The sequence below is a fragment of the Vigna angularis genome, chromosome 2, assembly GCF_016808095.1.
Source record: "Vigna angularis cultivar LongXiaoDou No.4 chromosome 2, ASM1680809v1, whole genome shotgun sequence".
Taxonomy (NCBI): Eukaryota; Viridiplantae; Streptophyta; class Magnoliopsida; order Fabales; family Fabaceae; genus Vigna; species Vigna angularis.
The window spans coordinates 5,575,396-5,592,289 of record NC_068971.1 but is presented as its reverse complement, the minus strand read 5'-3'; the positions used below and the strand labels follow the sequence as shown (position 1 = coordinate 5,592,289).

The following is a 16,894-nucleotide window of genomic DNA, read 5'->3' as shown; positions in this document are numbered from 1 at the left end:
GCTATACAGAAGTAGAAAGATGAACTATATTGTAATAAAATAATGACAATATCTTAATTTGATAAATAAGTTTGTATACAATACATTATGAAGAACCCAGCCAGACAACTCTATCTTTAAAGTCATGCGAAAAAGAAAAAATCCATTTAAATATTCTACAAGTTTTAACAAGGGTTTTGTTTGTTTTTTAATTCCTTAAAATATGAGGACACAAGTTGAGGCGATTAAATAAGACAGGACATTGGTAATTCGATAATTGAGAGAGAGTCGCTTGAAAAACATTGTGGGACAATGCACGTGTGTTCTAATAGAGAGTGTGAGAGTGTGTGTACAAGAGTAGAATAGAATAGACTACCTTAAAGAAAAGGGAAGGAATAATAATTTCCATAGTAGCAGTTGACCAAGTACAAAACCCTTGTCCTGGCCCTGCTCAATTACCCTTAAATTTCTATGTTCTTTCCAATCACTGGGCATAAGATTTGAGGTATTATGCGAGAAGAAGAGGCATAGTTAGGTATATAGCTAGGAAGCAGACGAATCAAAACACCAGTTAGTGAGTCAAATTCAAATTGGAAGCATTCCAAAAGTGGGATATGGAAGGAGAGAGAGCTGCTGCTACCAATTATGACCTTCAAGTTTCCTTCTCCAACACCCCACAACCCATACACGAATTGGGTTTTGTTCACTATGAAGAAAACCAGCTCCTTGGCTTCTTGTCACCCTCTTCACAATCTCAATCCTTAAACTCCGATGTAGTTGTTTCTTCTGCCACTACAACTGCTGCAACCATCGGATTCATGAATCACACTCAACTTCTCACCAAAACTTGGAATAACAACGACCAGGTGCTTATTCATTTTCTATTCTACTTTCCAAAATTCATTTCCTTAATTTCAATTAATACTCAATAAACTCGATCTTAGGGTATTATTTTCAGACGGATTTTTCGCTTACGCTATTGTTTCAGGTCGAAACTCTGGATCCAAAGGCTGTCGATGAAGAAAACTGCACTGGAAACGCTAGTGAAGGAAACAACAACTCTTGGTATATAACTATTTCTATATATTTATGTCCCTCTTTCCTCTCTTATCTTCCCTTTCTCTCTCTGTCTATGTGCATGCACGTAGATATTTATTTATATATCCAGTTAAAGAGATATATTCTTTGTCTGAATTCAAGGTTTTAAAAGACAGTTCCAATTTTTTTCGCAACATCGAGATTTTTTGAGTTTTTGTTATAGTATTTTGCAAACAGTTTGGGACTGTGTGCCGCATTTACCCACAAGTTTTAGTTTATGCGATCACATTATATATTTATCTCTACAATTTTCTGCGACATCAAGAACTGAAATGAATCACAACCCTTCTGAATCCTTGACTTCACATGTTCTCTCTCAGACAGATCACTTGTCGATTTTCTTTAATTGTCTTTGTTTTTCTTTCAATTCGGGTATAAAGAATATTTCGAATGAAGTTAATTACGTTATATATTGTTGTGGTAGGTGGAGGAGCGCAGCTTCGGAGAAGAACAAGGTGAAAATAAGGAGGAAGCTAAGAGAACCAAGGTTTTGTTTTCAAACAAGAAGCGATGTAGATGTGCTTGATGATGGTTACAAATGGAGGAAATATGGCCAGAAAGTTGTCAAAAATAGCCTTCATCCGAGGTAATATTCAAATCTTCATTAATCATATATGCATTTTAATTATATATATTTGCTCAAGCCATGTATTTTCTTCAATTTTAATGACCATAATGAGTTATATATATATATATATATATATATATATATATATATATATATATATATATATATATATATATATATATTCACGTGAAAGTTCAATTTTTTCTAACTATGAAATGATTCATTGATATACGTTTGCAAAACTGAATTTAAAGCAGCAGTTGGTTTGGATAAAAGGAAGCCATAATAACTAGGATTTGAACTGAAGAATTCTTCTCAACCACCCAATCAAAAGACATTCATTGAATATAATAATTACAAGATATTGAAAAATAAATAAATATAAAGTATGTGATATACTTTTGGTGTGTGAAAGTGTCTATGAACAGAAGTGTTTGTGGTTGAGTACACTGGCAATATCAGAGGCATTATACCCGGGGGAATGAAGGTAAAATGTCTTTTTCTGGGAAAAGTGTGTCGGTGGTGAATAATTTAAATCAAATCCTGATCACAAGTCACAACATTTATCGGCATCATTCATCTTAGACTTTTGTTTCTGAGAAACAAATGGATGCTACAAAGTCTGATGACAAAAGAAATACAGGGAATCTACCACCTATATATATATAGAACGAATCATTCATTATCATTTCTTCAATATATATACCACATAAAATGCAGAAGAGAATAATGCATTGTTGATGCATATTAACTGAGCCCAGGCTAATCGAAAGGGAAGGGAGAAAATAGGTATATATATATATATATATATATATATATATATATATATATATATATATGATCACTTGTAATATTTGGTGGGCTATTATTAGTGTTTTGACAGTAAGATGCACTATAGGGTCCCCTCTTTCGTACTCTATTTCAAAACCATCCATTTTGTCGTGGTATTTCTATGACAAAAGTTCTCTACATATTCATCCATCTCTGTAAAAGCTGTATTGAACTTAAAGTTTTTCCTCCTAACTCAATCATTTATCTATATAAGTTTTCCAAATCCAGTTCTTGCTTATGTTAAAATCTCATAAAAACTGTTACCATTTTAATTATATTTATTTTCATCTATCTAAATAAACCTAATTACCCATGCATGGAGCTCATTACTTTAATTTTATACTATTACTTTAGTTTAACTAGTTCATCGGTTCCATGCACGGAGCTTAAATGGAGTAATAACACCATACAAAATTTGCACAACTGTATAATATTGTGAGAACATCTGAAGGTTCTTCTTTAAGAAAAAGTATCAGCAAACTAAGGTTTAGGTAGGACGGGTTTCGGATTATCGTTTATTTTTTATTTTTTACTGAATTGATACAATTTAAGTTTTATATATGTGGCAATAAAGTTTTAATTAGACACTCACAATTGACAATATATATATATATATATATATATATATATATATATATATATATATATATATATATATATATATATATATATATATATATATATATATATATATAGGACAAAAAAGTTGATAAAGCACAATAAATCTATTTTTGAGCTACATTAGGATGAAAGGTTTTACATAAATTTGATCTTGAATGAGAAAAGGGGGAAAATAGTTATTGGCATGTGTCTCAAAGCTACAACAGATAAAAAGCTAAGAGTTGAATAAGTTAGCTGTGCATGAACCAGTTATTGTGTGCTGGACTAGTTGAAACATATAATGGGATCTTTCTAAAATGTTGACAACATTGGAGACATGCTACAGGATCTGATGATAAGCAAATCGATCATGCATGCATTAATTAAACAAGCTTTATTAATCTAGGTTATTTAACAAGCTAGTGTTCAAACAGTAAATTTTTTGTTTTTCAAACACTGTCATTGCCTTACATATCTGTAACTAGTAATTTGACTCAAAAGATAAACTTTTTTTTTTGTGTATTGCGTGCATGGGAAGAAACAGTGAGAATATTTTTACTGAAAAGGTACTTTGTGAATGGAAATGGTCAAAGTTTCATCTATGTAAATCCAATATCCTTAAACTAAAAAGCAAGATATCATATACATATATCATCGTCACAAGATTGCACTTAAAGATATGTACTTAGAAGTGCAATTAGGAGAGTGGAAAGAGCTGAAATGACTTCAGGAATGAAGGTTCATGGAACTGGAATTAGCAGAAATAGGTTTTATAATAGGATGATGGGACATGACAGTAATGTATATTGTTTAAAAAACAATTATTAACATCATAAAGTGATGCAGTACCAACCTTTATGATAGCCATTTTTAAAATAAAATAAAATAGAGGAATTATACCGGTGTGGAAACATTAGTTTGTTTCTCGACAAAGGAACTATATGCATATATAACTTAATACATATCAGTGATCAATTCTTATATTTTAAGTGACAGGTTTAACAAATCATAGGAATTTATGTTGTTTATCCCTTAGAAAAATATTAAATAAAACTTTATCATCATATTACAAGTTGATTCTTTTAATAATAAAAAAAGGTATATATTATGAGATTGGCAAATAGTTTAGAGTTTTATGTTTTTTTTTTCATATATAATATTTGGGTTAGAATAATATTTAATACGTTTTGATGATTTTTTTTTTAATTTTTATTTTGGTATACATAAGAAGCATAAAATTTGTACACATGCATTTTTTAGTAAAATTTCCAATTTAAATTAATTGGATGATATTATGTGAAACCAACGAGATTTATTATCATTTTCAGCAACCGATGTTTTCTATGTTTCTTTATTATTAGTTTAGCCATTCAAATTTTACGCTGACATTTGGAAATTGGAAAATTTTCTCTCTGCTTATTATAGTTCGAACATTGAACAAACACAGGGAATATAAAGAACAAGGAAAAAAATTAAATTAAATTCTTATGAAGGGACACAGCTTGACTTCATTACTGATTCATCACTAATTTGCTGTATATGTATGCGAACTGCGAACTTACTCTTAAAAGAAATATAATTATAAAAATTAAATAGAAAAAGTAGAATATATTTAAAACATAATATGATTTTCTTTTTTAAGTTTGAATTTTTATTGAGAGGATTACGCATTTTTAATGCCATGCTTTTGAACATAAATATCTAAGAAGTACATCTAAAAAACTAAATAATCATACCAAATCTTACTTTATATCTTTTAATAGCATTAAGAAATTATATAAATATCTGCCACCCTTATTTCTCACTTGTAGATAGGGTAGAAACATGAATGATATGTCAAGAAACTTAAATTTTTCTAATTTTAAATTATATAAAATTTAAAGTTTATACATTTTCAGTATTATGTTTTCTCTGACCAATTATCTATATAACGTATTATTAATGACTTTTAGAATAGATTTTACAAGAATTAATTAATATTTTTTACCATAAGCAACCTATAATTAGCTATATAACATATTAGATGATGGTGTGAAGTTACATATATATATATATATATATATATATATATATATATATATATATATATATATATATATATATATATATATATATATATTAATGTATTTTCATTAAATCCGTTTACATGTTTCTTAAATTTATTATCTTATATAATATGATCGTAAGGCCAATCAACTAGTTCTTTTATAAAGACTTCAATTTTTTTTAAAAAAATACATAACTATTATATACTTGTTTTCCAATTTAATTAATACTTGTTTAAAAAGTCTATAATTATTACTTGTTTTACGAATATGATATTGACAGGCCACCTAACCTTATTTGTATAAGAGAAAATTAAATAGGGATTCCTTAAACAAAATAAGAAGAATGTCGCATTTAATATACCCTAAGGTTTTGTGTAGTCATTTATTTGAGGTTAAAAATTTCACTTAGTGTGGCTTAAATGCCTTATTCTTATTGGTAGGATTCAAATGTATCATTAAGAGTTTATTTTTCCAAAAAACTAAATACTTTAACTAATTATAAAAACATTTAATTTTTGTATCTTTGAAACATATTTAATATAAATTTATTTATTTTCTTTCCTATCTATTAAAAAGATTATTTATATCATGAAAAATATTTGTTAGGGAATAAAAAAATTAGGCATTATGAACAATCAAAATGTTAATAATAATATGCACTTTTTATACTATCAATAACATATTATAGCGTACGATAAATCTGTTAATTTTTCATTAATTTCTTTTGTCACATGCATAGTATATTTAACTAATATTAAGCACACAATAACCTTGTCCTTATACCTATACTTTATATAAAAGTTTTGAAAAACGACATGATTCATGAATGAATCTGATAAAGGGTTAGTAGAATCTATCTTAGATGTATTATAATGACAAAAAATTGGTGTTTCATAAAAATCACAACTCTACTTAATGTCAACATTACTGTCTTAAAGCAATTTCATTGTTAAGTAACTCTGTAATGGCACACTAAGACACCATCCATGTAAAAAAGAATGATTGCCAAGTTTTAAAGAAAGCACAACATATAACACTAACCAATCATAGAATATATATATATATATATATATATATATATATATATATATATATATATATATATATATATATATATATATATATATATATAGTTTATACAATGTTGTTTTTTTTAAGTTCTTTAAAAAAAAAACTATGACCATAAACATATGATTTCAAGCATATAATCAAACTCTACTTCTAAGCAAACCCTAGTGGGCAGAGGTAAGACTGGTTTAATTGTTAGAAAAAACTTAAATGGTTAGTTTTTTATTTTTTGTACTATTAAAATCAGAGTTCAGTATGATCTTAGTAGAGGTTTACAAAAGTTAACCTAACTTGCACAAACAAAACATCAAGAGTTGAAAAATAGCACCAAAACCAAAAGTACTCTTACAAATTTCATCCAAATTTTTATCCTTTATTATATAGTTCTCTGCTAAGAATAACCTTTCTGATAAATGTAATGAACACAGACCAGCTACAACTATTGTAAGCAGTTTCTGTCATGCACGTCAAGAATTTACAGTCTTTCATTGAACTAGTATGATGACAATATAAGGATTAATTGGCACAAAAACATGACAAAAAAAAATTAAATATATCTTTGGAGTTTCTGAGGTATTTGTTTCAACATTGTTTTGGATGTTGCAGAAGTTATTACCGTTGCACCCACAACAACTGCAGGGTGAAGAAAAGAGTTGAACGACTCTCAGAGGATTGTCGTATGGTGATAACCACTTACGAAGGAAGACACAATCACTCTCCTTGCGAGGACTCAAATTCATCGGAGCATGAATGCTTTACCTCTTTCTAGGTCAATGTTGGTCGTTAGGTTATAATCATCTACGTGTATTTATCAACTTAATTAAGCCACTTTGATTGATACGTATGTTGTCATGTACTTGTCACAGAGTTCAACGTTCTTCAAAGTTGAAATCTCTGTATATGTATACTTATTACAACTTTCCTTACATTTCTTTCTCCATATTTTTCCTGTTTGGAGGGAACCATTACCCCCATAAAAGATATTGTTTGGTTCATATTTACGGAACATTTTTTTGTCAATATATACATAGATTTTTTATTATCATTACTCTTTACTTAGGTAAGACAAATGTATATAGGTGTAGGGATGCCATGAACTTTCACTGTGTATAAGATATCTTGATTTTTGCAGTACCGGTACACTGACTGTTATCATTTAATTCATGGTAAAAATATATTTACACTAATGAATAAAAAACATACGAGGATTGTACATGCATTACGTAAAGATCATAACAAAATTGCAGATTTCTGGCCAATTTAGCTCATTCTCACTTGTTAGATCTACATTTCTCAGAACTACCTCCTCTCCATTGAGAATATTCAGAAAAAATGTTGTTGTTTTATGCACAAATTTGGGCTTTACCCCAACTTTTGGGAACTTAAATTCTGGTGGCTAAAGTGGTTGAGTTGGTCTCATGCGTCAATTTGTTCAACCAAGAAAAATCAGTCACGCATAACCGTCAATGCTCTGTGGATAGGAAAATCCAGTTTTGAGGATATTTAAATATGTTAAATTTGAATTAATGTATTTTAAACATTGTTTCATTTCTAAGAAATATTTATTTGGATAAATTAATTTAAATTTATTAAATTTGGATTTTCTAATTTGAATAAAGTATTTCAATTAGTACTCAATACCAAAAATTATTTTATTATCAAACAATTCAAATCAATGTCTGAGTGAAAATTTTCTTAATCAACATTTTCAAATAAAAAATAAATGCAAAGAATAACATTTGTATTGATGATAAAAAAATAGATATTTTTAATCGAGTCTCTATTAAATTGTTATGGTTTATTAAATATTAGAAAAATATATATTTTTTAATTAAGTTCATGTTATTTAACTTTTTTTTATAACTGGATAACATGGATGTTATCTTGTATTATCACATCTTCTTTAATATGTTATTTTGTTGCAACATACTTTAATGTAACATTTGCTTTGAGACTGATTACAAAAGAGTCATGGAAATAAATTTTAGAATAAAATGATAAAATTGTAAAATTATAGAATTACAAAGTTATTAATTGCAAAATTATAGAATTACAAAGTTATTAATTGCAAAATTATATAATTTTACATTTGAAGACAAACAAACTAAATTGAAGAGAACAAAATAGCATGATACAAAATTGATATTTATAATAAGAGCACTTTCAAGACAATGAGCTCCAAGATGAAAAATTCTTCACAATAGAATGAGAAGCTATTGTTTTAGAATTTTTAAAATGAGAAATTGAGAAGATATAATAATAATGAGGTATGAATTGTATATATAAAAAATTGTGACATCACCTTTAACTTAAATCTTAATATTTATTGTTTTAGGTTGAAGATAATATTATTTTATAAGGTTAAATATGTTTTTGTTTCTTTAACTTTCATTGAAAATTAGAATTAGTTTCTCTTCAAAGATTTAATCTAATTTAGTCTTTTAATTTTAAAAATGTGTGAATTTAGTATTTTTAATCAAATTTTGTTAAGTTTATTTTACATTTCAAACCTATTTCATGATAATATTTGAGTTGTTTACACTGTTTGACACATTTTTTGTAATGTTAGTTGAGAAATATATTTAAAATCTCAAATAAACTTAAAAAAATGTGGTTAAAATGACTAAATCATGTAATTATAAACCGATAGACTAAATTAGTCTAAAGTTTTAAAGAGAAAATAAATTAATTTTCAGTAAAAAGTAAAATACCAAAAACATTGATAATGTCTATCTTATCAAAAAGTATAATGTAAAACCTTAATTCACACTTAAAGAAATTGTTAGAAATCTCTATAAAGATATAAATAGTAGTATTACAGTCCATGATTTGTGTGGTTAACTATCCCATTACGCTAAAAACTCAACAACAAATAGGATCAAAGGAATAGTGTTTAGATAAATGGATGGGATAATCATGTATTATAATGGTAAAAAATCATTATAAAATTCAAGTAACTTGAGGAAAACAAACCTTAATAATCTAAATATAAATTGAAAGTATTATATTGACTCGAAAAAAAAGCTTGAGTATCAAAGAAGAAAAAAAAATCCAATAGCGCATAATGTTGAAGTTTTGGATAAATGGTGTCATACTATCTTGTACGGACAACTCATATCTCTCATTCACAGTGAATCTTCTTACTTTATCCCCCACAAAAACCCCAACAGCTACGCCTCCATTTTTATAGGACAATGGCCAACGCTGCACCCTTACTTCAATAGATAAAGATAGAGGTATTTGTGTAACAAAACTTACTTTTTCAAATCACATACCTAACGTTGTCAACCATTAGATATTCTTTTGTAAGTCCCGAGAAGTTCAGTGTAAATTGCACAAATAATTTTTTTCTCTCTTTCCTCATTTACAAAGGTTAATCGATTATAGAAAAAGATGTTACATAGTAATTAAAGTGCGTGGATAAACAGTACACGACAAGGCATGGATGATTTCAGCCTCATTTTATAATTAATTTTCTTTATTTTGCAAAAAATTAGAAGAGAAAAAAATAGAGCACCGGTCTAATATTATGTGGGTTGGTCTAGTTTTATTAAGAAACTAAATTGCCCACTTAATCAACTAACCCGAGTCATTAAATATCATCCCACGAGTCTAAATTTAGATACATAACTCACTCGGCTGGTTTATATTTGCAGTATCTTCATCACGAGTCCAAGTAGCTCCGCACAGCTCGAACAGATCTTACCAACAGTTGATTCTTTCGACATCACCAACCAGAATAAGACCATGAAAAACCGCTTCCCATACTAAGATTAAAACAATATGCACACAATAGAAACAGGGTACTTTTGGCCAATCAACTCAGACAACAATATGCAGTATATTAATTCCTCAACAAACATTGCCCAGGCAGAATCTATCTACCGAGGTACTCCTGCCTGAATTACAATACTGCAAACTATATTTTCCAATTAATGGACACTGATGAAATATATAGGCAAACCACAATTCATTACAATCTAATCCTTTTTTGTACCAAGCAAACCTACATTTCATACTCTCCTTACAGTTTGTTTGTCCCACCCACAATATCTTCCTCCCACTAGATTAAAATCTTAACTGCTGCCTCTAGAACCTCGATGATATCATACTTAGGCTCGCCTCAGTCTTGCTCAGATGTTAGAAGGTTAAATGCCGAATTGGAAGGAAAGAAAATTATAAGAGTAGCATCACATCAAGTACAACCTTCTGTCTAAAACTAGTAGACTCCAAGTAAGCACTGATAACTATCGTGTGAGAAGTTTGTATGAAGGAATATCTTCGAGCCGCATTATGTCATCAAGCAAAAGCTCTTTCTCCAGCTGACGTCGTGTAGATTTCATTACTGTCTGTTATAACACAAGTAACATGTTGATAATCACTTACAACCCAAACAAACATACATACTTCAGTTAAATTTGCTAGTTCCATATATTTCCTTATCTATGAAGAATAATATCATGATCAGGAATACATACATTAAAATCCATGTATGACGCACGCATAGAAAGCCATTGTTGATCCATCATCTTGAATGTAATGCAATAGAGAAGATCAAAAGCTGATTCATTTTCTGTTAGACAAGCATAAAAATTAATTGACTAAATTTTAAGAACGAAACTAACATAAAAAGAAGACCACCACTATCAAGTAAAAACTACAAACACAAGTATTTTTCCCAAGCAATGCCATTTTGCAGGAAAGATTTTTCATGAACCTATCACAAATTATGAAGCACCATTTGTGTGGGAGAAAAAAGTTAGAAAAGAAAAGTGAGAGGTAGTGGAAGAAACATGTTCCTTAAAAAATGCCTTCATAAATCAAAACAAATGTATCAAGATTTTGTTTGGATGAGCTTTTCCATAAACCCTTCTAAGAAAGAAAAACAAAAATTTAAACTTGAAGCATGATAAAAACGAATTAACTGCTCCTTAAGTTTTAAGTTACTCATAAGTTAAAATAAAAATTTAAAGTAGTGATGTTATGAGAAAGTTTCTATAAAATAACTAAGCATAAGATAGCTTAAGAAGGAACTAATTTCAATTTTCCTTTTTCTTTTCCTTTTTATTTTCTGGGAGTTTGTGAAGAAGTTCTTCGAAACAGGCCCAAATACTTTTGTAACATTTAGCATTTTATTATTCTTAAGCTCCCACCTTCCTGCTTCCGATGTAAACTGAAAAAAAATTACAAATAAAATTTACAGATTAACGAGAGCAAAAATAAAGACTACCTGCAATAAATTTTAGGAAAGTTGCTCCTACCAGGGTCCGAGGTTTGACTGTCAAGTAAAACAAAAATTACATTAGTAACAGAAAACCTAATAATCAAACTTAATTAATTACTTGTGAAAAACATATGCAACAGTCTGCATTAAGAAACATGCAGTTTCATGATATCCCGCATCAGAAAATACAATTAAAATATTATAATCGATAAAAATCCATATTCGCATGTCCAAAACAATTTATTTAAATCCAAGGACATGGAGATATACCTTTTAACTTTAAGAACAATTTTAAATACCATGCAAAAAACTGAATGAAAATGTTTTAAAGTAAAGAGTGGATGTATAAAGGCTGGCCTGTCATTTACCAACTTCTTCCATTCTTTCAAATAAAGTAAAAGCATTATGCTCCCGGGATAAGGAGAAAGGCCAGAAGACACATCGAATCTAATCCCTCATAACTACAATGTGGCACTGGCCATTACTCAGATAATGATCAGTGGAAACTAGTCATACTGAAGTATGCAAGAATAATTGGTAAAATATCCTAAGCAATTTATAACAGCATAACATTCAGAGGATTAAAACACAAGACTAGAATGCGAAACTAATATGCCCACTATACGTATAGGCATCCCTTTTTCATCGTTTTATACATGAAGTATGCTGAGACTAGTAAGCTACAGTAAAACAACCTGCTTCAAGATCAAGCATCTGAATAAGCATGAATGTGATGTTAACACCAGCAACAGCAAATGGGTATTCCCACACTGATCGATCTCCTTCCTGCTTCCGTAAAAGATCTTGAAAGGATTTCTACAAAAAAAAAAGTGTTCAAGTTTTATGATAGTTATATGAATAGCAGATATTGCTAAAACTCAAGGTTGCTGCGAAAATGTTTGAAGGAGTGCACCAAGACTAGATTAACATGGATAAACCCAGTGGGAATAAGAGTATAAAAGAATCTGCTACATAATATTCCTAAAGCAAAAATTGGGAATCATTCATAACAAATGAAACTTGTAGTTTATGCTTATTCATCACCAAGAAAGTAATATATGCAAGAAGCCAGGGATTAGTGCATAAAAAAGAGGATACCATATTTTAGAAAATTATCAGCCAATATTCTCTGCGTTTAAGGTATATATTATCACAATTCAAAAAATGTATTAAGTTACGGGTACAGATTTTTAACATCTAGCAAACAGTGAATAACGAAAAAAAATATTCAGTGAAGTTCCGTGGCTTTATATTTTACAAAGAGGCTGGTGTACTTTGACAAAGAGAGACCATTGCAAAAGAAAAACAAAATCAATTAATTTCAATGCCATTCTCTTCTCATTTATAATTCAACTAAACCAATAAATGTTACACTTATATGTCAAAGATAAAGCAAAAGAATAAATCACTACGGCCAAAATATGACCTTAAATATTTTTTACAATACCAAAATGTGTGTAAAAAAAAAGAAAAAAAAGACATTATAAAAAAGAACAGAATGGGATCATACCGGGAAATTCCTAGCAAAAAACAATAAATTCTCCAATGATATGAAACCACCGCCCCTACCAAAATATACACAAACAGAAACTATTAGAAACAAGTAGATAAAGTGATGACAGTTTATGGCATTGAGATAAAAACAAGAGGAATAATATCTACCTAAAATCAGTTGATGGATCCTTCCCTTGCCAGCCCATGTCCTTCCACTGCTCTGAGATCAGGCCACGGAGTTCTTCTTCAGGAAATGCAACACTCCATAAAGCTCTTAGAGCATCCTACGAGAAAGCATAAAAAAAATCTAAATTATATTAAGAGATAAAAGGTTGAACACATGGTAAGGCATCAGAAGCACATAAAGTTATGTGCAGGTGGCTTAAAGTCTTTGATGAACTTCATATATAGTCATTACCACATCACTCACCGTGACATGAACAATATCAATAGAAGAGATACCTGGTGCTCAGGAATAGAACTATCGTATGGAATGTCAATGCGACTCTGTAACCTCAGCAAGCACTCCTCCTGAGAATTCAAGATACAGCACGAGAATTTGTCATCCATAATTATAAACAATATTTAATAGAGAAAAGAAGCATAGAGTGGCATATTATTTTCATCTCAGAAGGTATAAATCACAAGCAAACATTTGTTATTTGGTAAAATGGAAGATGTTCCAATACAAATTTTTGCTCAATATGTTTCTATGAAGAAAAGGCTATGCTTGCTGTTGTAAGTAGTTTAGAAGAAGCTTATCTCATTAAAAGACGAGTATGATGAAGCATCTCATCAACAAAGTCACATTATAAAATTCCATTTATTTATTGCAGTGCCCAAGAGAAAAGTTAACATAATTACTGAACGGTATTAAATTACTGCTTCAGCTACTAAGTCACAAAAACCATTACCTGGGCTGATGTTAAATCAAAAGAGGGTCGAGCATCACTTTCTCTTCTCTGTGCGCAGACACAGGACAAACCTCTGCCAAGCCACGCTGTTGATCCTGTCACAAACTCAGCTGTAACAAAATAAAACTGCCCATAAATGTAGATTGAGCTTCGAATTTTTGAGTCGCAAATTTATAGCCATTTGACTGACAGAAATCAATCATGTGTTATGAGTAACTAACTATCCTTAGTAGTACAACACAATTTGTAATCAGCCCAGTTTCTAAAACCACACAACTTATTCTAACCACAAAAAAAAAAAAGTTTATTTCTTCCCTGTTCTGTCACTTTTCCAACCAACGTATCACTTTATAAATATTTTGTTTTCTACAGCTCGTATTAATGCCAAAGCTTAGGACAAGGGAAACGGACAAAGCCAAGCAACCAAATATAACCACAGCGAAGAGTGGGCTTTGCTTTAATCATTATGCTAGCCACTTGCATAGTTTTAATCATACTGCCACCCACCAGCTTGCTTTATTCACCATTCCCCGCTATTTCTGCACCTAAACAGTTGAACTCAGCTTCACACCAGATGAAAAGAGATACAACAGTATCTGCACTTTCCAGTATACATAAACAAGCAATAACGCATTTCACGAATGCTAGATCTACGAGATAATCCCATCACGGATAGAATCTATAAATTAAGCACAGTAAACAGGTTTTAAAGCTAAGATTAACTAACAGTAACACCCTCCATAGTAAACTGAGCTAGTTCCATAGAGATCTCTATCAAGCTCAACTCAGTCTCAAACCAATAAAAAAAAAATAAAAAAAAAAATAATTAAACAGTAGTAGTAGCTGCAGGAATTACGAATTCGGTAATTCACCCACCAATGCAATTTTGAATATCCGCAAACATCACGCAAGTGAAAAACCTGAGTTCAATCTCGATTGAAAGACTTATTGCGAGAGTGAGCCAGAGTAATAAAAAAAAGGAATCAAACGTTGAAAATTACGAAAATCACGAGAGAAGTTTACCAGAAGTTGAATGGCACGCGCTGCCTCGATCAAGACCCTGCGAAATCCTCCTCACAGCTACGAAGGAACCGCCTCGATCGTCCATTCCTCTCACCTCCCAGTCTTCTTATCCCCGTTACTGCAGCAACGGCATAGTCATCGAGAAAACGCTCCGTTTCCCGGAAACCCCCACTTTCCCGGAAAATTGCGCAGTGCAGAATTCCGTTCGGGGTGGAAATTCCAGGGAGCTGAAATGCGGGAGCGTGGACAGAGCAATAAGCAATTGGAGGGCGCGCGGAAGATCGAAACAGTGGTTGCGGCTGGGGATTTTCCCGGGAAACAAACGAAAAAGGAAAGAGAAGAAAGTGAGGGAAAGTGGAAAGTGTGAAAGAAAGAGAAAAGAATCTTCAAGAGAAGATAGAAGAGTTGTGGCTATGGAGAAAGGGGTTTCTGCAAGATCTGAGAGCCCAGAAGAGAATAGAGTTACGATACTGAGACACAAGAGAAGAGAAAATCAGTTCAGTTGTTTTGTTTGTTTTCTCTTCTCTCTGTGTAAAACGCACGTTTAACGCTTCCTTCCTTCTCCCTCTCCAGATTGGGAAGACACACAACTGCATTGCACTCTCTCTTTTACATATGCCGCTTTTTATTTTATTTTATTTTATTATTTTCGTGTACTATTTTTATTAAAAAAAATAAAGTATTATACGCTAAAATGAGTGAATAATATTAGGAAAATACTCTTTAAAATTAGGTGCAGAAGAAGTGCCTTTCAAATGTAATTTTATCCGTTGCAACTTTTGTGACAGATACGATTTCAAAGACACTCATAATATATTTCCAACATGAAACTGCGAGTTGAAAGTCTGATCTCACTCACATCCATGACCATCACGTGAAGTGAGTTAAATGGATTAATGATTAATTAAATTATTTATTTTTCTATTGTTTTTTTGTTTTTTTAAATAGAATACTGGGTTTGCATGCAAGTGGCAGTTTGTTCTTCAAACAAACTAATTGAACGTAAGTTAGCAAATAATATATAAATAAACCAAAAGCTAACTTAACCTAATCCAATTAATTAAGTTTTCTTTTGGTCGTAATTAGTTTGGTTTGGAGGGTACTTAAACCACTCCTACATTAATCACAAAAAGCTCATTGGGTCACGTCAATTTATCAAACCAAACTTTTTATTACTTCTAAAAGAAAATCACGTGGGTACGCCAGGTTTAATGAATCCCCCAGTTTGAGAATTTAAAAATAATGATAGGAGAAACATTAACACGAATCATTCTTTTTCTTTTTTTCTCTTGAATTGAATTATATTTCCTCTAAATTTTGATAGACAAGAAGAAAACATAAACATAAACATTATGAACTTTATTCATTTGTTTAATAATGTGGGAGAAAAAGTAACTTCGTTGTATAGTTATTTTCTCTGTCTTTCGGACACATACTCTCTTTGTTTTCATTCATTCAACCAATAGAAGAACACAAAACATACACAGTCTTAGGTTCGTTTGATTGAGTTTTTGCTTTCAACAAAACTTTCAGAAACGTAAAATTTATCTATATATGTATTTATTGTATGGAAAAACTTACATATATATACTACACTATTTATTAGGTACATAATTTTGTGTTGACAGATTTTTCACATAAATAATTTATAAACTTTGTATTATTATAATATAAAAGCCCCTAATACAGTATTGATAACAGTCAAAATCATTTAATATATACGTTTTAAATAAATAGAAACAGTTCTTCTACCTTTTATAATTTTTCACCCAAATAATTAATATAGTATATAGATATATAATTCGAATTGGTATGATTAAGAAGCTGAACACACCCAAGTAGTTGATATACTAAATTCAATGTGAAAAGTGTTGTCACACGATCCAAGTTCAAGTCATTAGTTATTTTAATTTAAAATTCTTACAAGTTCTGTTGTTACATAATCTTGGAAGATTAACATTGAATATTTACAAAATTAAGGCGGAATGGGAATTCGGTCCCTCAATAATTTTATGTTTTCAATGTTAAAAATCATAAATCTAACACA

The 16,894-nt window shown here is 30.2% G+C and overlaps 2 protein-coding genes across 6 annotated transcripts; one reads left to right on the top strand and one right to left on the bottom strand.

Moving 5' to 3' along the window:
- The first annotated feature begins 346 nt into the window (after positions 1-346).
- On the top strand, positions 347-7,237 carry LOC108328601 (probable WRKY transcription factor 12). The gene is made up of 4 exons (XM_017562481.2): positions 347-845; positions 968-1,044; positions 1,502-1,663; positions 6,799-7,237. The coding sequence occupies exons 1-4, from the start codon at positions 594-596 to the stop codon at positions 6,959-6,961; spliced, it is 654 nt and encodes a 217-aa protein (XP_017417970.1). The 5' UTR covers positions 347-593; the 3' UTR covers positions 6,962-7,237.
- A 2,777-nt stretch (positions 7,238-10,014) lies between these two features.
- LOC108329542 (uncharacterized) lies at positions 10,015-15,446 on the bottom strand. 5 transcript variants are annotated; one of them, XM_052872153.1, is made up of 10 exons: positions 14,848-15,446; positions 14,701-14,744; positions 13,825-13,934; positions 13,373-13,441; positions 13,079-13,194; positions 12,927-12,981; positions 12,112-12,232; positions 11,423-11,470; positions 10,671-10,765; positions 10,015-10,541 (listed from the first exon to the last, which is right to left on the bottom strand). In XM_052872153.1, the coding sequence occupies exons 2-10, from the start codon at positions 14,726-14,728 to the stop codon at positions 10,440-10,442; spliced, it is 744 nt and encodes a 247-aa protein (XP_052728113.1). In that variant the 5' UTR covers positions 14,729-14,744; positions 14,848-15,446; the 3' UTR covers positions 10,015-10,439. The 5 variants fall into 5 exon arrangements, with proteins under 5 accessions (XP_052728113.1, XP_017419288.1, XP_052728112.1 ...); XM_017563799.2 differs by lacking the exon at positions 14,701-14,744 and having other exon boundaries at positions 10,671-10,721; XM_052872152.1 differs by lacking the exon at positions 14,701-14,744 and having other exon boundaries at positions 13,825-13,919.
- Positions 15,447-16,894: the final 1,448 nt, after the last annotated feature.